The sequence below is a fragment of the Rhamphochromis longiceps genome, linkage group LG19 (genome assembly GCF_057381845.1).
Source record: "Rhamphochromis longiceps isolate RC_006_pf linkage group LG19, R_longiceps_female_GT1.1, whole genome shotgun sequence".
Classification (NCBI taxonomy): domain Eukaryota; kingdom Metazoa; phylum Chordata; class Actinopteri; order Cichliformes; family Cichlidae; genus Rhamphochromis; species Rhamphochromis longiceps.
Genome location: NC_140575.1, coordinates 30,059,871 through 30,082,315, shown reverse-complemented (window position 1 = coordinate 30,082,315; position 22,445 = coordinate 30,059,871). Strand labels below are relative to the sequence as shown.

At 43.3% G+C, this 22,445-nt stretch overlaps 1 protein-coding gene across 1 annotated transcript; it reads right to left on the bottom strand.

Moving 5' to 3' along the window:
* Positions 1-189: 189 nt before the first annotated feature.
* rtn1a (reticulon 1a) lies at positions 190-22,161 on the bottom strand. Its single transcript, XM_085392479.1, has 9 exons — positions 21,722-22,161; positions 11,135-11,857; positions 10,061-10,735; positions 2,694-2,901; positions 2,440-2,578; positions 2,279-2,348; positions 1,907-1,953; positions 1,764-1,822; positions 190-1,052 (listed from the first exon to the last, which is right to left on the bottom strand). Exons 1-9 carry the CDS (start codon positions 21,942-21,944, stop codon positions 1,010-1,012), a joined length of 2,187 nt encoding a protein of 728 aa, XP_085248605.1. The 5' UTR covers positions 21,945-22,161; the 3' UTR covers positions 190-1,009.
* Positions 22,162-22,445: the final 284 nt, after the last annotated feature.

Below are 22,445 nucleotides of genomic sequence, written 5' to 3'. Positions count from 1 at the left end.
CACACACAGACACACACCTGTCTCCTACTATTAGAGGTTTGGTGGTGCCAGAATGTATTGGCCTATATTTATAGCTCGTCATTCCAAGTCTCTCATTCTAAGTGTTAGCACCTTAAACTTAGCTGTTGTGTCACACAGAAACACGACTTCACCTTATGAACGTCAACTCATCAGTAAAGTGGCTTTGGAGAAGTTTTACACCAAGGTACATTTATTTTTCTTATTCTTGTAATTAAATACATACTGTGAGTGCAAATAGTTAAAGAGTCCAGGGTCTAAAGAACTACAGAGTATAGTTGAACATAGTACAAAGTTGGACAGTTATTCAAACAAGCTAAATATCACCAGATACTCCTTGTCTTAAGTTGTACAATAGTACCTAAAACATGAGCGTGGGTATTGTTCCTTATGGTTATACAAAAGCAAAAACCCTACAATTACCACATCTAAGACGCATATCGTTAAATTATTTTGTGCTTGGAAACACCAAAAGGAAATCATTTTGGATATTTATATATATTGACATATACTGAGAGAAGCCCCATCTGCTAACTCAGAAACATGAAGCGGTATTCAACATTGGCAGCAGAGCACGTCTGTGGGCGTTTAGCCATTTTGTGCCAAACCGTACAGTTTGTGGTAAGCACTGCAAAGCAAAAAATGTAGCGTGACTTTTAAAAACTGCACAAAAGATATCAAATATTATTTACCCAAGGCTCGACTTCATGCACTTCATAATAAGCAACACAAAAAAAGTCAGTTTCTTTTTTTGTCTTCGAGTTGTGTACTTGTCTACCTAGAAACAGGATTATGTGCATACGTGTGACTGTTTGTGTGTGTGTTAGTGATTAGACTGCTATAGACAAGGTGAAGGCTTCTCCAGTGGATGCTTTTAGAGAACACCAAGATGACATAGCACTACGCCCCACAGATGACGACCAGGCTCTTTAACGGTGGGCCTGACTCCGAGCTGGACTGGACTGTCAGCTTCTCGGTGAGACACGTGGGTCTACTCCTCCTTCCTCTTGGCTCCAGGGATCTTTGCCTGGATCCTTGACAGAGAAAACAGGAATTTAATTTTTATGTTAACAGCAAGATGTTTACGCTGGATTTTCTTTTTCTTTTTTTTTAATTTAAGGAGGGCATGACTTTGTGTGTTCTCTTTTTATGGTAGTCAATGGACCCGGCAAGTAGAGTCTGACTAAAATTAGCAACCTGCGTCCAGGAAGTGCATATTTAGGTATGAAAAGCAGTTACAAACCTAAAAACTCCTTGATTTTTGAGGGGTGTTGATGAGTTTATTTAAAGAAACACCCTGGGCATAATGCAAACATCTGTGGCTTTTCATTTCTTCAAAAGTGGCTGGAGAATAGGTAAATTTGCTAAGCAGTTAGAATTAGTATTTTCACATCCCACAGTTTTGATATTTTTATCATTAACAATAGTATCTGATAATTTTAGTTAAATAAAATGTGCAATAGCATCAGCAAACCTATATTTGTTTTTCCTCATTTGCCCATGCCACAGTTTGAGAACCACTGAGTTGCATAAATATATGAAAGATGCCCAGTAGAAGTTCACTTATATACTGGACACTGAGCAACTTTGGAGAAGTCTGACTGTGACCACTGAAAATGGCAGGTACTTCTCCTTCATTTGTTTGCAGTAGACAAACATGAAAGTTGGTAAGTTGTAAACTTTTTCCCCCCCTTTCTTTGGCAAAAAAGTTCCTCAAATAAAATAACTGAATGGCAGCCACTCACTTGCCCACCACAGAGTTGACCTGGGTCCGTATTAGTCCCACGTACTGATCAATTTGTGCCTAAAAACAAAAAAAAAGACTTTTTAGAAGTTGAGCAATGTTTTTTCCAAACCTTAGCTGACTTGAGTTGATGTGCATTCCTACCTGATGTTTCTCATAGACCACAGGCAAGGTGAACATGGAGACCACAGCTGCAGAGGCACAGAAAAATAATGGTTAAAGTACTCTGACCTGAAGTGGAAATATGTTAAAAACAGGAAAAAAGTTGTTTCAACAGGAGGCCAAGCACACCCCAACCACTTCCCTTATCTAAGGTAAACTGGAAAAGCAAACACATACATGAAATAGAGCAGTACATGCCTCCAATAAATGTATTTGGTGCTCTCTCATGGTGACTGACATGTCATACTTCTGTTTAGTTCCCAATATATAAGGCTCTGTATTCTGATGATTATTAGGCTTCAGATGGAGTGTGAGTGAGTCAACAGCAGTGCCTGAAAGTCAGGATGAGCTCACCTAGGATGAGCAGTGTCAGGCCGTTGAAGAGAGCGCCTACGTAGGTCAGGAGCCACATCAGAACAGCAAACTGAAACAAAGTGTAGTTAAAGTTAGAGCTAGCAGACTTCTCAGCAGGGCTAAAAAGCAAACAGTGATCTTCTTTTAAATGTGATGCAAACCTTCAAAGAGTCAACCAGATCTTGTACAAGGAACAGCCTGCGGAGCTCCTTCATACAGGTGTTGGTGTAGAGCAGGATTTTGTCAGCATATTTACTAATCTGGTCCTGAGACAGAGCGATTTCCATCTCCAGGTAGGCCCTGGTAACATATACGAGAGCAGAAAAAAGTGATACATGTCCACAGCCATCCATTATGTGAATGTCACTGACTGTTTAATGCAAACTGGTCATTTTCTTCAACTGTTTCCACTCACTTGAAAGGATGTCCCTCATCTGTCTTCTGCACAGCCTGCAGTACAGACTTGTAGATCCTGAAGCTGATGGTGGCCGAGAGGGCAGCCAGGGCTAAGTAAGCTCCGACACTGACCACACTGAACTGGGTCAGGGAGAAGAGGAGCAGAAGCACGCTGCTAAACACGGCCCCTGACTGCTTCACATTCCTCCAGTAGAGCAGATCAATCGCTGGGGAGGGAAGGACAGAACAAAGGTAAACTGTGTTAGGATCCATAACCAGCATTCTTTAGGTTCAATTGGTATCCACAGATGTACGTTTCACAAACTGGATTAGGCTGCTGCGGTCTACACACCACACATTTGGGTCAAATTACTGGAAGCTGTTCACAACCCAGGGTCCTCAGAGAGCTGTCACGTTATCTTGTTTTAACCCAGCTTCATAACCCAGCTTTTCATTAGGTTAGGCAGAATGAAGGTGTCCCAGTGACGGTGTGCCGGTTAAGTTTCTTTACCTCTATATATAGAGCGACCTTTCCAAAGGTAATAACTGACTCTGACTAGTTGAACAAGTGCTTCAATCTGTGTTGCGACACTCCAGGCCGGAGGGCTTCATTGTTATACCTGACGTGTGCTTAAAATCAGGAGCATCTGGTTGGGTCTCATACGTATACAAACATACATACCATCGGGCACCTTACACTCCAGATACACCTGCACTGCCTGCTCACAGTGCAGAATTAATGATTGACCTATAGCTCATTGAACGCAGCAGCAGAAATAGAAGCACTATCAGCAGTTCACAGATTATGGCTCAATGTGATCTGGTCAGAGCAGCAGCTCTGGATCATGATGAAGGATGACGATGCATCAGGATCTCATTACAAAACATAATGATTCCTGTGAAGCACGCTCCCTCATACAGGAAGAAATATTTTGGATATACACATACCCCCAGGCTGTCATGTGTCTTGCTGCACTGGTTTCCTTCTGTTCTTCTTTGGGTGGTGGGCCCTGTAATTTAAAGCCACTAGCAAAGCAAAGTGATAACTGAGGATTAGCTCAGTGTACCATTACAGCTCCAGCAGCCGACGGGTCCTCCTCTGGCAGTCGGCTGGAAACATGGGCTTGTTTCCATGAGAACTGTCGGCTGCTCCTTTCACCTCTGCTGAACCGGCTGCCCCTCCACTCCAAGCACACCACTACCACTGCGAGCCAGACAGAACCACTATAGTACGGACGCCATTAAATCCTTGATGACATGCAGGGAGAACTGTTTAATGTAAGGTATTGTGCCCACGAAGAACAGAAGATCGCTGCTGGGGTTTCTTGGGTGTCTTCCTCTGTGCTGTCCGCCTGCCTGCCTGCTCGCTCTAATTTTAGCTGTGGAGCTGTGAGCAGCATAGTGATGACGGCCATCTTTACTCTCCACTAAAAGGCATCTGTAGATGCCAAAGAGGGAGGCTAAACCTGGATGTGAAAGAACAACGATTGTCACTGAGTGAGTCTCGGCTCCGTCACACACTGTTCCCACACTGTGAAACAGCATGTCTTGTCTTCTTAGTAACTAAAATACATTACAAAAATGCTCAAGACCTATCCCAAACAACACCACCACTGTGAAATCAAAGACTCATTCATTGTCACAGCAGCTGCACATGGACCACTCCCCATTCGATCCATTGTTGCTGGCACGGCTCTCCATGTGGCTACTGATTTGAACGGAGATGCTCACATTCAATACACACAAAGACACACACACGGGCAGGCACAGGTAGCGCGGACAAATCAACAACAGACATTTCTGCTCGGGTGACAGGTGTTGACAAGGCAACAGCGACTGAGGTCTGTGATGCGCCGCACAGATGGCACGCAGACTGAAAAGCTTTAGCTGCAGCAGAAGCGAGTACTGACCTGCGGCTCCCATGGCTGAACAGGGAAAGAGGCAGTTGCTTTATCCACGGACAAAAGGAGAGCGGTGAAAGGGGAGTCCCCCCCCCCTGCACAGGAGGGGAGGGGCTACAGCCACACCAGCAAATCAGCATTCGCCTGAGCAGGAATGGGGGCTGAGGGATGGAGAGGGACGTGTATGGGGTGCGGTTGCCAAAGAACCACATTGCAATCCAGCACACACACACATGCAAACACACACTCGTTCTCTGTTGGAGTGCTTTTATGCTCAGACTTTAAGCGCAGACTAGCTGAGATGAGACAAAGAACGTCAACCAGCCACTAATTTAAAAGTCAGCACATCAGAGTGGAAGAACCAAAAGGCTTAAAACTGCACGATTTGACTTACGACAGCTAATAATCTTCCTAGACTGCTCCATTAAAACGCTTTGGTGGCATGGCGCTGCTGAGCACCTGCCTGATGCAGTTACCATAGTTACCATGCTCCATTTTCTCCCCACCGTTCAGTGAGAGATGGAGAGACAGGAAGGGAGGGGAAAGAACGTTCCTTTGGGAACAGAGAGAGATTCATTTTCTCCGAATCTGGGGAGACATCGGCACATAATGTGTCTTTGCACCCGACATATGAACAGCCACTCCCTTTATTGTGGAGCACAAAAGGACAATAGCAGGTTAAATAGGAGGCTTATGGGTGGACAAGGCTGTGTCAGTGTATAATGAAGAGAAGTGAGTGTTTAAAAGGCTTATACATTATAAGTCGACAGTTAACAACCACATCACGAGCAAAATTAGTGTTTGAATTCATATTGATCAAAAGACATTGTGTCTCTTAAGATGCTAAAGCTTCGGCTCCTACACATTTTTTTTTGAATGGGTGAATGAGAAACTTTAAGTGGTCTGTAGAACCACAAGTGCAGCCCATTCACCAAAAGCCTGTTTAACAGCTTAGTCTGATATTCATATAAAGGAAACCCTTAGGTATGATAGCACGATGTAAATCCCAAGTACAGCGATGACGGGGGGAAGCTGATTGAATGTACACAGGAAGCACAAATGCTGCCTGACAGCCCAGTCTGATGATATAATTATTTGCTCTGATATTGAACACAAACACTGAGCAAAAAAGAACAAAACAGAAAATGATTAACACCAGTGCCAATAATTTGATTTCCCATCCCCCTTTTTCTGTAGTGGAACTAGTTTAGCCTGACCTCATTAAATCACTGAAGACATCCTGGTGGCCTGAAATGAGCCATCAGCCAGATGGAAAAAACATGCAACAAGACTTCTGTTGCAACCATCTTTCACAGCCGAGAGTCGGGAAAGATTTGGACCACGGCCACTGTGATTTGGACTTGGGGATGGTACCTCATCATGGTCATTATTATTCTCTAATATTGGTTAATATATTAATGCTATATTAACACAGCTCAATGACAACTTAAGACTGTTAAAACTATCTGAAAGCAGACACACCCACACCCATATATGTGTATATATATATATATATATATGCACTGTGTTCATATCAAACAAGACCAACATATCAAAGAGTGAGGTTTGAACTAATAGCTCAGACTTCAGATTGCGCTGACTCTCAGTTTTAGATATTTTTTTTCTACTCTTATGATGAGAAAAACAGGGGATGGGATCTTTCTGATGTGGTCATGTCAGAGTCATATCAAACCCCACACATCTGCTGTCCAAACCTTCGAACTGTGAGGGGCATTCAATCACAAGGAAGTTGGCTTGAAAGGTGAGCTAAGGGGCTGCACTGAGGCCCAGTGTAAGATTAAAAAAAGATTATTATAATATTTGAAAAGCTAATACAGTCTTGACAGTTGGTTTTAGAGCTGCCACTAGTGTTCTTAATTTTAAAAACTCTGTGACTTTATAAAGTTAAATTCTCCAGGTGGCAGCAGATAGAAAAGCATCCGCAGTGGAGAGAATATATTTTGGCCAACAGTGTGCATTAGAAAACCCATAAGCTGTTTTGTATACCTGTCATTTTTTATTATTTTGATTACATCATGTATCCATGACTCACCCCTGGACAAGCCTACATCATAGTTTGATCAACCCTGATTAGTTTGGTGGCAGTGAATCAGTATTTTGTATGGCAATGAGAATGACTACACAAAAATGCCTACAGCTTCAAAATGATGATGCACAGGCATTTAAAAGGAGAAGATAAATCAGCTCACTTTCATCCTTTGTTGTGCTGACTGCGGTGACTTAATTTGATGCGATCTTGATGCTGTGTATCGTTCGCATCAGGCTATAATGTTACACAGCCTGGGGTATCGATGTAGATCAAATTAAATGTATAATGACTCAGCACATTAATAACAAATAGGATGTTTTTGTCATCCTGAATCAGATACTGTTATGGTCTCTGCTGTGATACAATAAACAGACCAGTCTGTCATGTTTCTATGGCTTAACTAGACCTAAAAAGACGACAGATAATGAACCACAATCGGCGTGGAGGAAAAGACGCCATTTTCTCTCTCGGCCCCCTCTGTAAGCTCTTCCTTGCTGTTGGCACAGACAGCCGGAGGATGCTCTTCTCCGGCCCAGTCTCTGCAAGGTGCCATGGCGGCCAGAGAGAAAGGGCTGATGTAATGGGACTGGGTGCGCCCTGGTTACCATGGAGACAGTCTGTCAGTGCCATTCGGATGCTGTGACTGCCTCGTTACACAAAACAGAGCATCCGCCATAATAAACCAGCTTCCCTACACAGTCGCAAAGCGGGGAGGGTGATTACAGCAATATGCCTTGGTCCATGACACTAGCATCCATATTACCATGCACCCAAAACAGATGGCTCCCAGCACACTGATGAGGATACAGTTATTTTCCAAAACACCAAGCAGCGTCTCTCACCCCCCTCCCCCTCCCTTTGTTTTCCTTTTTTTTTGTGAGATGCACAGACATGAAACAAGAAACGATCCGTCATAAGGGCGTGTCCGTGAGAAAGGTGGAACAGCAAACGGCACAGTTTGAATCCCGTACGCTTACAGCTAATATGTAACATGCAAACCACACATGCAAGGGTGACACACATGAATGTTTAACCTACATGCAGAAATAACCATGTTACCCCTCCACGGCCACAGCGTATGCACAGACAATAAATGAGCAAATCACAGTAAACACATCAGTACCCTGGCCTTTCCAACTGCTCCAGGAGCATTCCTTCTTGGTCACGTCTGCAGCTCCCTGCATGCTGGTGATCAGTTTCTGTCCCTGTTCTCTCTCTCTCTTGATTTTCTCTTTCTGCTCTCCGTTTTCTTCTTTGCCTAGCTCTTCGGTTGCACCGACTCACTCACTCATCCCAGAAAGGCATGAATAGTCGAAAAAGGATGCGAGAGAGAGGCTGAGACGACAGAGAGGGAGGAAGGGAGGGAGGAAAGGTTTCCAAGGTGCTGCCGGCGCACGGAGCACAAAGACTGATGCTTGTGGAGCGGTGCTGGCTAGAAACAGAAGGAGAAGGGAAAGTGCGTATGTGCCTGTCTGTGTGGAGGGAATGGAGCGGAGGGGGGTAAATTGTAAACACCACACCACAGTTTCTGCTGCAGCAAATCATCCATGCAATGATTAAGAGCCCGGGGGGTTTGGGGGGTGGTGACAATCGAAGCTTCTTTCCTTTCACAATAAAAGTCCTAACAGAGCATCTAATTTGTAATAGTGGGGGTAAAAGCAACGGAAGGGTTAGGTGGATGCAGGGTCACGTGGTGTTTAGAAAGCTGCTTTTGTCGTAGCTCCAGTGTGGCATCATATGTATTTGAATCATTTGCAATATGCGCATTAAATATAGCACATACCACATGCTGTGCAGCCTTAAATAAAGAAGAAAAAAGGGAATTCTATAGTCTGATGTCATGCTGCACACCAGACAGGATGCAATGGAATATTTTATGAGCATTGAAAAATATGGCAACCATCCAGATTCGTTATTCTGTATTTGCACATGACACAATTTATGATTGTAGCCATAGATTAAAATAGCCTTTTCCAATATGACTCACTGGCAAATTAAGAGGCAAAGTGCTTGTTCTTAATAATTCATAACAAGAGACACTGTGCATTTACAGCACAATGCTCCTTGCTTAGTGCCTTCGGGATGTTTGTGTGTTATGGTTTCCTCTCCAGAACACATTTGTAATGCAAATGAAGCTGGAAAATGTGACAGAAAAAAGCAAAGTTGGATGTGTAAAAATGCAACTTAAAGAGCACAGTCATTGTGTGGTGTCAACGTTGAACAGAAAACAATGTGCTAATACCAGTTTTCAATCCCATCAAAGCTGCCAGTCCTGTCCCCTCAGTCCTCCTCCCCTCCACCCGCTGACAGCCACACCTCACACCTTCTGCTTCCTCTACAAGCTTGACGGGCCTTCATGCCAATACCCATGGAGAGGAAATGAAAAAGCTAACCTGGTCCCCCATCGCTGTTGCTATGGCAACTGGTATGGAAGTGCATGGACTGATGCAAACAAAATCTTCTCCCCTTCAACACAGCCTAACATAACAAAGGTGCACTATGCCCTCTAGTGGTGGAGATAAAAAAAGACCTGACCTGCTTTTTACTAGCATTTCCAGAACCTTCTTCTAGCAAAGTAAAACAAATGCATTCAGCTGTTATGAAATGTGTCAGTTTACATTTTAAACATGCAGCTATTCACCTGATTCAACCAGGGTGTCGGTACAACCCATGCTTTCTTAGAGGCCACAGAGGAACCAACGCAGACAAAAAAAAATCTAAATCAGAGGTTATTTTATTTGCTCTACAAACATGGGGGATTCAAGAGGATTCCTTCAAAGCTCTTAAGTAAGAGAGTGCCCCAGTTTTGACATCACAGGATTATGTAAACCCGCTGTTTACACTGACAGCCAGAACAGCCAATAGAAATCAAAATAGCCCTGCTGAGATCAAAAGGTGCAGGCTATCCAGCATTAACTGCTCACTGTGAGTGGCATGTCTGACTTATCTAATCTCAGGAGGCTGAAGGCTGATGTGTGAAGCCAGATGTTGTCAAGATGCTGGAAGCCCTCCACCCCCTCCTGCACATTTGTAATTCTTATCATTTGCATCATTAGAGTCACAGGCCTGAAACTGTAGCTGATTTTCAGTTGCCTTGCATTTTAAAGCACCATATCCTTTCTCTGTTTTTCCTTCTATACACCACCAGGGGGAACCAATTGTGGGGATAGTGCAAGACAAGCCTTCCCACCCACTCCTTGTACAGAGATAAACACTGAGCAGCTATTTCACGGCCTTGTCAACAAATCATTGCCAAAACACGCAGTCCATTAAGTAGCTTCTATGATAAACACCAGCAGATAAATTAGTACTTGTTCCATGAGCTGACAGCTAGTATTTAAGATGGGAGCACAGCAACAAATAAAAGATCACAAATAAGTTATAAGTTTGTGTGTAAACCTAAGAAGATATAACAGCAACAGTTTTAGGACTCACCTTTTTGTTTATCAAAGCCCTCCAGGAAAGTTGATGCAATAGGCTTTCCCAGGTCTCCTTTGCCCTCGCTGGTGATTTTGTGCATGTCTTCCTGGTGGGGCTTTTCTGATCGCACCTCGGGAGGCACGGCCGCAGTTGGGGGCTTTGGTTTGCTAGGGTGATCCTCCTCCTTTTTCACTGGGCTCTTGATCTTTTCTGAAACCAGGGGCTCAACGGGCGCCCCCTCAGTGGTACTGCGGGGAGGGACAGTGGTGGGAACCAGGGGGGAGGGAGGGCTGACTCCCTGTTTGGGGCCACTGAAGCCTTGCTCTCTCTTTGGGCTTTCTTCGGACGCAGACTCAATGAAGAGATCACTGTCAAGCTCTGCCTCCCTCTCTTCCCTCAGTATGCTGTAAGCTGTGGGTGGAGCGTGACTGCCAGCGAGGCCTAAACCACCCTTGGCAACTGGGGGACTGTCAAAGGGGTTGTTAGGCTGGCTGAACGTGCCCTTGCTTTTAGGTGGCTGGGCAAATGGGTTGCTACTGGCCTTAGGAGGTTCCTCAGACACCAGCTCAATCTCAGAGTCCCCAGACTCTGCGCTGCTGCCATCATGGTCCCTGCCACTGCCCTTTGTGCCTGGGCTGCTTTTGGAAACTGCATCAGACTTGAATATGTCATGAGAGGGGAAATCTTTTTCTGCTCACAAAAAAATCCAGAGAAAAGAAGGCATTAGTGTCTTCCTTGCAAATCTGGACACACAGTATGTGCATACATGACTTAAAGCTAGATTACATAACTTTTGAAAGAATAAATAAAACTCTTTTCTTTTAGCAAATAAAGTCTGTCTACAAGTGCTAAATGTTAGCATTTTCTCCTATTAATATGGTAATTTGCACACCCCAGCCACAGAGAAAAAACTTAACCTGTAATTCTAATGTGTGTGTGTGTGTGTGTGTGTGTGTGTGTGTGTGTGTGTGTGTGTGTGTGTGTGTGTGTGTGTGTGTGTGTATTGATGCTGATATACCAAGCTACAGACTTTTATCCATGTAGTGCACAGGTGAAAGGTGTTTGTGTGTGACTATGTGCTTTGCCTACTTGTTGGTGAAGCACTGGGAGTGGAGGCTGGGCTGTCGTCCTCTGGCTCTGACAGCGTGACAGTGGGGACCCCCTGTATGCCCACACTGAGGACGCTTTCACGTTCAGACGCATTGACTGAGGGGGGGTGTGGCGGCGGCTCTGCCTTAGTAGTTGTTGGCTGGGACTCGGTCAAAGTGATCTTCACCGGGCTGGCCGTCTGTGGCGTGTCGCCTAGGTTTCGGTAGGAACGGTAGTCTCCCAGCTCCTCATCAGATGGCTCCTCAACATAGGGGAAAGAATGCGAGCCCAGTGCCGGACCTAGATTTTCTTCATCCTCATCATCCTCATCTCTTCTGGGATTCTTATCAATGTAGCTGCCCAATAAGTCATGTCCAGCTGAGCCTTTGTCCAGCAGGTTGTGCAGAGCCCCCTGTTGCTGGTCAGGGCGCTCGTCGCCGTGGCTGATGTCCATGTAGTTGTAGGATTCTGTCTTATCTGAGCCCAGCAGAGATTTTGCTGCATCACTAGCTTGGCTGGAAGTCATCTTGGAGCTGAAGCTGTAGGTGTCACTTGAGAAGTGATCCAAGGAAGAAGAACCTGAAGCGTGGCTAGAGGGCTTCAGGTCGTCAGACAGGTAGGAGGCTTCCTGGCCCGTTGTGAAGGTCTGATTGGACAGCAGGGAAGTGTAGACATCACCATCATCATTCATAGGCTTCCTGAACAGGCCAGACATGGGATCATCTACAAAAACAACCAGACAGACAGAAAGCAAGAGCGAGAGAGAGGCATGAAACTTAGGTGACAGATAAGTGTCACACAGAATCAAACCAGCCTGTGCCTGAGCAGTCTGATTAATGAAAACATCCAGTTAAACAAGGCTGCGCTTCAGCTGGATCTGCTACCAAAAAGAGGGGCTGTGAAAGCAGCACAGTCAGACTGGGTGCCTGTCTGTGCAGATCAGGAGGGATGCGGTAACAGAGCGTACTTGTACCCGACGAGGGACAAAGGGGGATTGTTCAGGCTCCCCCAAAAAACACAGTGTCGGAGCCAAAGTCTGTTCTAAATCATGCCAGCAAAGGGTATTCTGTAATCACATTTCTACTCTGTAATCACCAGTTCTCCATCTTCACAAAATAGTGTCATCAAAATGAGCTTATGCACACATGCTAATGATGCAGCACAGGAACGGTGAGGACCAGGCAGGAAAATAACCAGTCTCACATAATGCAAACTGAAGTGGTAAACAGGTGATTGCTGGCAGGTGTGAGGACTACTCCCTGCCGTCTTTCTGGACTGTGCTGTGTGTTCCTTTGTGGACTGGGCTGATTTATCCACTTGTGTGGTAAGCTGAAAGGTTTTCATCAGTTGCTTCTAGTCACTGTAATGTATATTAAGACTGATCCATGAAGATATGGATAAGCAGTAACAATACAGAGGTATGTCCTGACGGGCAACTTCTGCTTATATTAGGATTATTTAATTTAGTATTTTAGCCTCCCATTACAGGAGTGTAGTCCTGTCCTCTATTTCTACTGCTTAAGCAGGTGAGTCAGTTCAAGTCAGACATAAGCTGTAGTTGGAGTTGACTCACTTTATAAATTTGAATGTCCATGCTTCATTAATGCGGTGTTTTAGTTTATATTGTAATGAAGTTTGCTTACTGATAGGATACTCCCAGTGCTAAAGCAGTGGCTTGTTGGCTTCCCACAACCATGATGTTTTTCATGTATTTTAATATTCCATAAATGTTTTAAATATTTTTTTAATAATTTAATTTAATATGGTTTTAATAAACACCCATAACAATGACACATAATGTCACATAAAACAGGAAGGAATGTCAGAACATTAAGAATCAGGAGCAAAGGTCAAGTCAAGTATTTCCATTTCCTGACTTTAATTTCAATTCAGTTTTATTTTTATAGCGCCAAATGACAACAGTTGCCTTAAGGTAGGACGAAGACCAACAATCAAATGTCCTACTATTAGCAGCACGTGGTGGCAGTAGGAAGGAAGAAGATCCTTTTTTTTCCCCTCCAGCAGAACCAGGCTCAGGGAAGGGCAGGGGACGGGGCAAAACTTTTAATAAATTTGGATCAACTGAAGAATTCATGTCAAGCTTCCCAGTCTAAGTTGACAAAGAGTCCCACTTCATATAAAACTGCAACATTTTTATCTCATCCTCCTGTCACACATATTGAGACAATGTCCGACATTTTTATTGGTTCTACTTTATAAAAGTAAACATGGCTGAAAGAGACACATCTGCAGGTCTATGGGTACATCCCTAACCAAACATGTCTGGATAGTTTGTGTATTTCTTCAGTTTCAGCCTACCCTTTTTTAGTATTGTTCCACTTTGTCCCACACATGCCTACTCTTTGCCCCACATTTAGTTTGTTGGAATCTGTTCACCCTATACCAGTTTTAGTTGTGCAACATGTGTATAAAATGAACATCAGCAATCACAGTAGTCCCACAAAAATACAAACTATATACCATATAATGTTAATATTTGTATTATGCTGTGTACAAATCAGAGTTTATGCTTCCACAAATCCAGCTCCTCCCCCCTGCTCTCCAGCCTTGCTTCTCCCAGGGCAGCGGTGAGGCTATAAATAGGCTGGATCCAGCTGCTGGGCTGGATGAGGGGGTAAGATTTTAAATAGCAGCCTTCGGGTTAGCTCTGGAGGATGCAGACTGACTGACAGAAGACCCAACAGGTCAGGACGTCCCGTCCCTCCCTTTGCTTCCTCTGAAAAGCCCTGCCACCCTTTCCTTCGGCTGTCCTTCCAACTGCTGCTTCCTCAGTCATTAACAATAGATCATACCGCAGTACAGGGACATAAACACTACACACACAAACTGAGATACAGGGGAAAGCGTGATGTGGCACGGAAGGAAAGCAAAGCAGGTCAACACGTTTTTCAATAGGTTGCTGTTGAGCCATATTCAGCTCAGTAACATGAATGCCCTTGATGTACTGCTAAAGTGAAGCAACATGTAATCCTCTTAGTCCACTACTATGGTATAGGTCCCATCAATCGTCCCACAGGCAACAGCATCATAATCTTAACACTCACTGATTCACTGTACAAATGCTGTGCAGTGGGAAGCACTTAAAGCCACTAAAAACTGTGAAGCAAGGTCATCTCCCAAACTGGGAACTGCTCATGCTCCTGTTGATTGTAGGCAACACCCCCACTGCTTCCATCTATATCAAGCATTTTTACATAACAACACAGGAAATACAGTTCAACAGCACGTTCAACAATTAAGAGGCACGATTTCTGTCTTTAACCGCCATGAGAGCAGCTGCTCTGAGCAGCCGCTTGACAAACTTGGTGGAGATTGAGGGCATTTTGAATCTGCTGATCTGATATAGCACCCAGACAATGGGAAAAAAACCCATAAGGCTGAAACGAATGCCTTACTGCAGTTGGGACAGGATTGGAAAAGACAACAGAGGAATTCTCAGCTCACACAACATAATCATGTCACTGAAAGGATGGCGCAGTGCTGTGAATGGGCAGTCCCTTTGTTGTCCTCTGTGCAGCCAGTGCAGCTCTGAAACTAATGCAGCCTGACAATCTGTGCTACACCAAGGCATGGGCTCCTAATTATCAGCCAACACACAAATGTGAGCACAGATATCAAAAGGGTTTGGAGTTGCAACATGAATATATTAGCACTGGAAATAAAGGTGCACTGAGCCGCCTATATGGCAGTCATTCAGTGTGCAATAAAAACGAAAAAGCATTAAAAAAGAAACTTTGAAAATGAGGAGATGCAAAAAGAAATGTCGCTTTCCCCCCCCACAAAGCATGCCTACAGACTCGAGCATCATGGTGCCTCACTCCTTGCAGGCAGCAGTGCAGGAAAGAGTCAAAAGGCATGCTGCTGATTCCATGATCCGTAGAACAAGCTGGACTGACATTCTGGCATAAGTCTGTCTGTCTGCACTGTCCGAGCACACAGAGACCCTCAATAGTCCCAGTCATACAGTTAGTTTCATAAGCCTTTGGATGATGACTTTTGGGGGGGAATTTATGCCTCTGTACGGCCCACAGGATTTGAGATTTAAAAACTAAATCAAGAGGTGATTGGAGATGGGGTTTCACCTGTAATTCAAGTGCTTTAACTAAAGTACTGGATTAACTGCTTAGGAATTACAATTGTCAAATTAAGCAGGAACTTATATTTGGCATCACTGGAACTCTCAATATGAGGTCCAAAGAGATGTGGATGCAAATGAATGCAAATACAAATCGTATACAACAAGATGAAAACTGGTTATACTCAAGAAGAAGGAGGCCAGATTAGAGTTTGCAAGAAAACACCTAAAAGAGAGAGAATTTGTTTTCAGATGGAACCAAGATTAACTTCTACCTTAATAATGGGAGCAGAATTGTATGGAAAAAACTGAGAGACAGCCCATAATCTGGAGCATACCATCTGTCATGGTGGAGATAATGTTATGGTATGGACATGTATGGCTGCCAGTGTAACCGGGTCACTAATGTTTATTGATGACGTGACTGCTGATAAGAGGCAGTAGGATGAATTATGAAGTGTGTAGGGCTGTGCTCTCTGCTCAAATTCAGCCTAATGCTGCAAAACTGATCTGACAGCTCTTCACAGTTCAGATGGATAAATACCCAAAGCATATCGCGGTATAATTTGAAGCATGTGCAGTAATGATATATATTGCGATATATTCTTTTCTTCTGTATAATGTATTTTCCACACTATAAGGCACTTAAAAACTTTGGTAAGCAGCACTGCTTGATGGATTGTCAGAGCATTACGGCTGCCGTAGTGAGGAGCTTCGCGGAGTAATCTGGGCTTCAGGTCCCTAAGTCAAACGAACACTGAGAGTTAAAAACGGTCTAAATTCTTTCATCTTTAATAAAATGATCAGCGTTGCTGCTTTACCAGGTGTAACAATTAAGTTTAACATCCAGGCATCGATGAAAACAGAATTTAATACATTCAACGAAGTTACAAGTTAACAGGAAGTTAGCTCGCTAGTTTCCACCTAAACATGACATACCATGTTCTGAGAGATTTTTGAAACTAATTAAAACGTACAGCTCTGCTACAACTTCCAACATAAATGAAGACAGAAAACTAAACAGCAGTGACGTTTGCAGGGTTACTGAAGTTGGACTACCTGGTATATAATGTTGTGCTACGTGATTGCTAGCGACACAGCTATGTTAGCATAACATTAGCACAGTGAAGCTGGAGGATGAACGCCAACTTTTTTTCCCACTCGATAAAAGTTAACGTGAGGGATTCTGGTGGTCAGGCACAAATGCAATCGCATAGCAGGATGCTATACATGGGCCAAACTTCAGTCAGGAGAACAACTGAGATTATTCATCCATAATACGAGGTTAGTTATTAATATACTGCAACAGCTGCGAGAGAATTCAACATTAATGAATCAATGTTACGGAAGTGGAGGAAGCGCAGTTTTTGGCTTTCCCCATATTTCAAAAGTGCTTCATCTCTTTGCTATGACTGTCGTGCGGCACAATTTGCCGATGATAATGGTTGTAGCCGCTGCGATGCTTTTGACCAAAACAGGTGCAGCTTGATGACATCATCAACATGCGCTATCGCGGTAGAGCGGTATAGTCAAAATCTCTATCGTTGGCCAAATTTATATAGTTTCTATCGTATATCGTTTATATCGCCCACCCCTAAATGAGATATTCTTCATTGACCAAGTCACCTCATCTCAACCCAACAGAATGTTTTTTAGTTACCGAAGACCAAACTTAAGGCAGAGCGACAAGCTTAACAAGGGAGGAAACACAACATGTGGTGATGTGACACCAGCCAGTCATTTACTGAAAAAGAGTTTTATCCAAGCATAAATAACAATCTTTACAGTTAAAAATTTTAGTTTGTTCCATTCATTTTGAACTTCTAAATACTGGGGACTGTGTATCAAACGTCAGTTAGGGCAATACTTTTGAATTATAGCTGACAGTCTACACTTAAAATAATCTTTATTGTTTGAGTTCAAGTGTTGTGGTGTACCGAAGTAAAATCCCAACCCCCCCAAAAGTGCAGTTCTTCAAAAACATATAGTGTATTTGAGCTTCTCCTTTAGGCATCTCTGACTTCACAGCTCTGTTAGGAATCCATTACTCCACCCATGACCCAATGAGCAATGGTGTTACTTTTCAGGTGTTCTCTTTCACCATATGACCTTGTGGAAATGGCTCTATTACAGTGCTCTTCTTTCAACCCATCTGTGCATTTGGGGCTTGAACTTCCTACAAGTTGTCCTTTCTTTACCGGAAAGACAAAAACTGCACAAAAACATGCTAAACATGGACTATATCCAAAGACATGTGCATGTGTCAAAATCACAAAACATTTAAATAAGCCAAAAGTACATGGAAGTGCATATTATTCACTTGTTTTTATTCTTCTGTTTCCCTTTATTGGGTTTTGTAAGTGTGTTAGCAGAGCACAAGTGGTTTACATGCTGGTAAATTTATTTAACTAACTGGTGGTATTTTATGAAGAAAGTTAAGTATTTGCCTTTTGTGATTGATGTGGATGATTGAAATTATAACTCTAGGGTTCACTATGATTTCCTGGTAGCTGGTATAATAATAGATTTCTAAATTGAGTCTTTTGTATATCAGTGTTTAAATGAAGTTAAAGTTGTAATGGTCTCTGGCTCTAAAAGCTCTGGCTATTACATTTAAGTTCATGTACAAGCAGATGAATACCAATCACTGAGTACCACATTTTAATGATGGTAAAGAAAAAGAAAAAAAGGGGAGCACAAAAACAGCCTATACTGAGAGCTGAGGTCGATAGGAGAGCAGCTGGGCAGATGGATTCAAGTGCTCTGCTGCATTGATCCGAAATGACAAGGGCATACAATTACTGTAAGAAATGTTTGGTGAATCCACCACTGTTTAAAAAAAAATCACTTAAGGCCACCAGGACAATTTTTATTGTTCCAGCAGCCTCTGTCAAAAATAAATCCATTTAGAGGCAGTTTAAATAAAATCTATCCCCATTTAGAATGTAGCTGTTATACAGTGCTTGTCTTCCAGTGTATTGATTCTATCTTTCCTGCTTGGATGAAGCTTTATGGATGAATAGAGAGAATGTGGGAGGATCCAGACCGAGCGTCTGCACACCGCTCTCATCGGGTCAATTTAGCGTGACTTTTAAACAGCAATTCGCTTTTAAAAGTGTGGATGCAGGTAGGAAGGCAAGCTGACAAAGACTACCATAATTTACACGCCCACACACAAAAAAAAACTAATGGTCAATGCTCGTTGTGAGTGCCTTTGTTGATAGTAATTCTAATCCCGAGAGCACTTTCGCACTATGCCCAGGGATTACTCAGGACTCTCTGCTCAGCGCTAGAGAGCTGGTAAGATCGGATACATGGCATCATGTTTCACATGTTGGCTTTGAATTGCCTTCCGGGTGAACACATGGGATCTAAAATGTTGACTTATTGATATAATGAGCGCACTAATGCTTTTATATGGTCCCTCTTCAAAAGAGCTTCTTGAGTTTGGTCTACCACACCTTTATTTGTCCTTATATGCCTCAGCATTAGGTAACAGGTCCAGGAGACTGTAAATCCAGATTACACATTATTAAAACTAGTGCCAACTCAGAAGGACTGCAACCCAGGTTAATTCTTTAAAGCTACAATTTACAGATGTCTCCTAAACGTGTCACACACAGACAAGCTAAAAATTATGGTTGTGAAAAGAGGACTGGCATAAGGATGCATTAATTGAATATAAACATTGCCGTGGAGAGCGTGGCGATTGTGGATGCCACTCCTACACACAGAATGGAGTAGTCAGCAGTCAATATACAGGAAGCATGGGTAACAGACAGCAACTTGCAGCCAGAATATGGGCAATTATGCACTGAACCTCAGGTTCATCAACGCACTCGCTCGGCTCTTCAGCATTGCATCCACCAAGTTTGACTGAGTTATCAAGATTGCTGAAGAAAAGGTGGACAGATGAACTATTATTAAGATATGTAAGGCTCATGCAACAGCAGAAACACTCACAGCTGACCATAAGATACCAAGTTAAAGTTAACCTTAAAGGAAAGTGTTGTCTATCATATTTTTACTCTTTCCCATCACGCCAGCCTTTTGAAACACCAGCCTTGTCATCACAGCTTCACCTCTCTAACCATTAAGCCCCCTTCTTTCTTATTTTATCTTGCATCTTTATCATCTGCTCTGAAAAGACCTTGTACTGCTTACCCCCTCCCCCCTCCCCTTGGGAACAGCTCTCACGGCTAAAAGCACTGTGCTGGCTTATGCAGTCCACTAAGTGCTTTTTCTATCTCAAAGATATGGAAAAGTCCCAGCCAGACATATGCTGTCTCATCCTTGTCACTGATCTGTGCTAAAAGGAGAAAAACGTGAGTCTAATCCACCCATCAGCCACTGGATTGGAGTAGAAAGTTTCTTATGACCGATATGCTTTTTCAGGTTGTGATAAAATGATGCACCAGGAGGAGTTATGAAAAAGTAAAGGCAGTGTCACTGTTTGTGTATCTTATGTGCTCAGTTTTTTTCTTCACTGGCAGAATTCAGGCCCAAGCTATCAGAAACACCATCTGCTACAGAACAACCAAACCCAACTGTTGTGTTCTCGCAGCACATCAGAGCTGGTCAGAGCTCCTTCCGCTCCTTCCTTTTCTCGTGACTCTTGAAACTTTTATAGGATGGGAAACTTTTAGATCAAAGAGGTTATCCGATCCGAGGATAAGGTTCTGCCCTGTGGTGATTTAATATGGCTGAAATCAGCATTATCGGGGTCTGTGGGTACATCAGAGCTGTGAACATGATTTAGAACAGACATGGATTGATTATCTGCAGAAAGATATGGTTTCCAATCTCATTTTGTTCAAAGCCAAAAAAATTCCAACCTCAAAACTGCCCTGCTAGATGTGATGAGATCTGCACTGTTCCCACCAAGAACATAACTGACAAAGTGGATTACTTCACTGGTATGGATACGGCTCAATGGGAGTCCGAGGAACAGCACAAAGCTATTCTTTTCCTCTTTTAGGAACCAAAACAAAGTGTGTGTGTGTGTGTGTGTGTGTTTGTCTGCATGCACCTACCCATGTTTGAGCCTGTCTGGCACAGAATGCCAAAAAGTAGAGCAAGTGCTCTGTTTACATCTTCTAGAACACGAGGACAAACGCTGACAAGCCAGTTTAAAATGTCACACTGACTTGCTTTAAACGCTTCAGCAGCGTTTCTGTGTGTTTTATGTCAATTTTCCAAGCGGTTTTCCTACTGCACAATTCAGATTTGGATACTGTCATGGACAATTCCGTGCATCAAAGGATTTAAGTCCAATTTAAGCATTCAGCTATGCTGTTGTCCTTAAAGGATTTACCAGTGGCTAGATGTTTTCTTTTCTGTTTTGGAGCAGCTGCTGCAGAAGCAGCAGCAAGTGAAATGTGAAAAACCTGAGCAGCAAGGAAGAAAAACTGGGCAGCTCTTTTTTTTCTTCTTTTTTTTAAAGCACAAGCTCATGAATTTTTCAGTGGATTGGTGAATAAAAGTGCAGGGCTCTAGTTTTGCTCGCCAAGTGAACAGTGAACACTGTTAAGGATTAAAAATAGCAGCTTGAGATGAGCAGTGCTAAGGAGAATGATGACGGATCCAGAACCAAGGTCTGCCTTATCTTATCACAAAGTCCAGCATCCAGCAATGTGATGACATCACTGACACTATCCACGGAGGTGCACACAAAAACTGGGATGCATCATGTAACCCCTCTCTCGCGCATAAATATAAAAGACAGACAACAACTCCCCTAAAGTTCCCAAAACCTTTCCAAACTCATCTAGTTCGTGAGTTCTTATTATTATTATCATTATTATCATTATATTAGGTTCTTTCATGTTTATTCATCTATGTTATAAACGTGTCCTCTCTGTTACCCATTCTTTTTTGTATTTTTAGTTTTGTTACTGGACTAATGAAATCTTATGCTTAGGGATTAAGCTGTTCTCTTTCTATCCAGACACTGGCTTTGTAAGCTAAGGCCTGTAATTTGTAGCCTCACCTTCTCAACAAGCAAATATTTCTAATATAGATGTAGACCTAGCCCACATGTACGAGATGATACAGTAGTTATGGTAATGAACAGGCCATTCAGAGTTCAACAGGCTATTTGGTATTGCCTTCATCCAAGCAGATTCTTGTCTCCTGAGCGGAAAACCACTCGGTCATGAGCTATATGACGTTTCATAACTATAAAGGGCTGTTGCCGAGTTTAGTTTGGAAATATGTCTGCCATTTTTTCCCCTACGGCATCACTGAAGTTGCTTCCTCTTGGCTTTGTTTTTGTTTTCGAGCTCGGAAGTTTTATCCCGGGCTTACAGACAAGCCGTCTGTCGTAACGCTAATTCTCTGATAAATGCTCTCGCCTGCGTCCCTCACACTGTATTTATTCACACCGTAACATCGTCCTGTTACCTTCTGAAAAAGAAGACACGTAACGTGGCTAGACTGATTATAAACGGTCACATATTTAAGCATTTAAGGGCAATAAGTGCAAGCTTTACCTGTAGATGCAGTTTCCATAGCAACGGGAGGCCTTTTCCCGTCGTCCTGGAAAGGATGAAATTGTTGATCCAGGTCGCCCAACGCGTCGCCGCCTCTCGGCTTCAATTCTTCGCGCAGCTCGCCGAAGCGGCTCTGTGTGTTACCAAACAGGCCGTTCCTCTCATAGTCATCCCCAAACCACTTCCCCTCCGAGCCTAGCTCCTCACCGGGCTGCGCAGACATGCCTTTTTCCTGTCGTCGGACAGATGATATTATACTAGCTACACAAAGCTGCTGCCGCTTCTCTCTCTGCCGTAATCGTTTGCGCTAGGATGTGTGACGGAGAAAACCGCGCAACAACAACAACAACAATAGTGCGGCTCCTGGCTGGCGTCTGTCAGCTGAGACCGGGGTTTGTGGACGCCACAGATGAGGCGGTGCAGTCGGGAGCGAGAGGAGAAGGAGAAGGAGTGAGGTTGATTGTTTTAGTGCACTTCACTGCTCCGACGCTGACGTCATAGTGTCCGCGAGCCCTTACGGTTGGCACCACTTTATTTGGGACACAGTCAAAGATCAAAAAGGTGCCTATAAATGAGGTCAGAGGATTCAGTCAAACCAGTGCTTAGCATTGGTTTGTGAAAATAGCGACAGTTAGCTTATTAAAACTGGACACATGGCCTAAAGAGGAGAATAATAAAGATGTTTTTTTAATAATGCGAAAAGGATATGTTTTTAGTTTTTCAA

Bases quoted from the DNA above. Each gene is read 5' to 3' on its own strand.
- rtn1a (XM_085392479.1), bottom strand. From the start codon at position 21,944: ATGTCTGCGCAGCCCGGTGAGGAGCTAGGCTCGGAGGGGAAGTGGTTT. The intron at 10,736-11,134 runs GTAGGCAAAGCA...TTTTGTGAGCAG, and splicing joins TCCCAGTGCTTCACCAACAA to AAAAAGATTTCCCCTCTCAT. The intron at 1,823-1,906 runs GTAGGAATGCAC...TTTTGTTTTTAG, and splicing joins TGGTCTATGAGAAACATCAG to GCACAAATTGATCAGTACGT.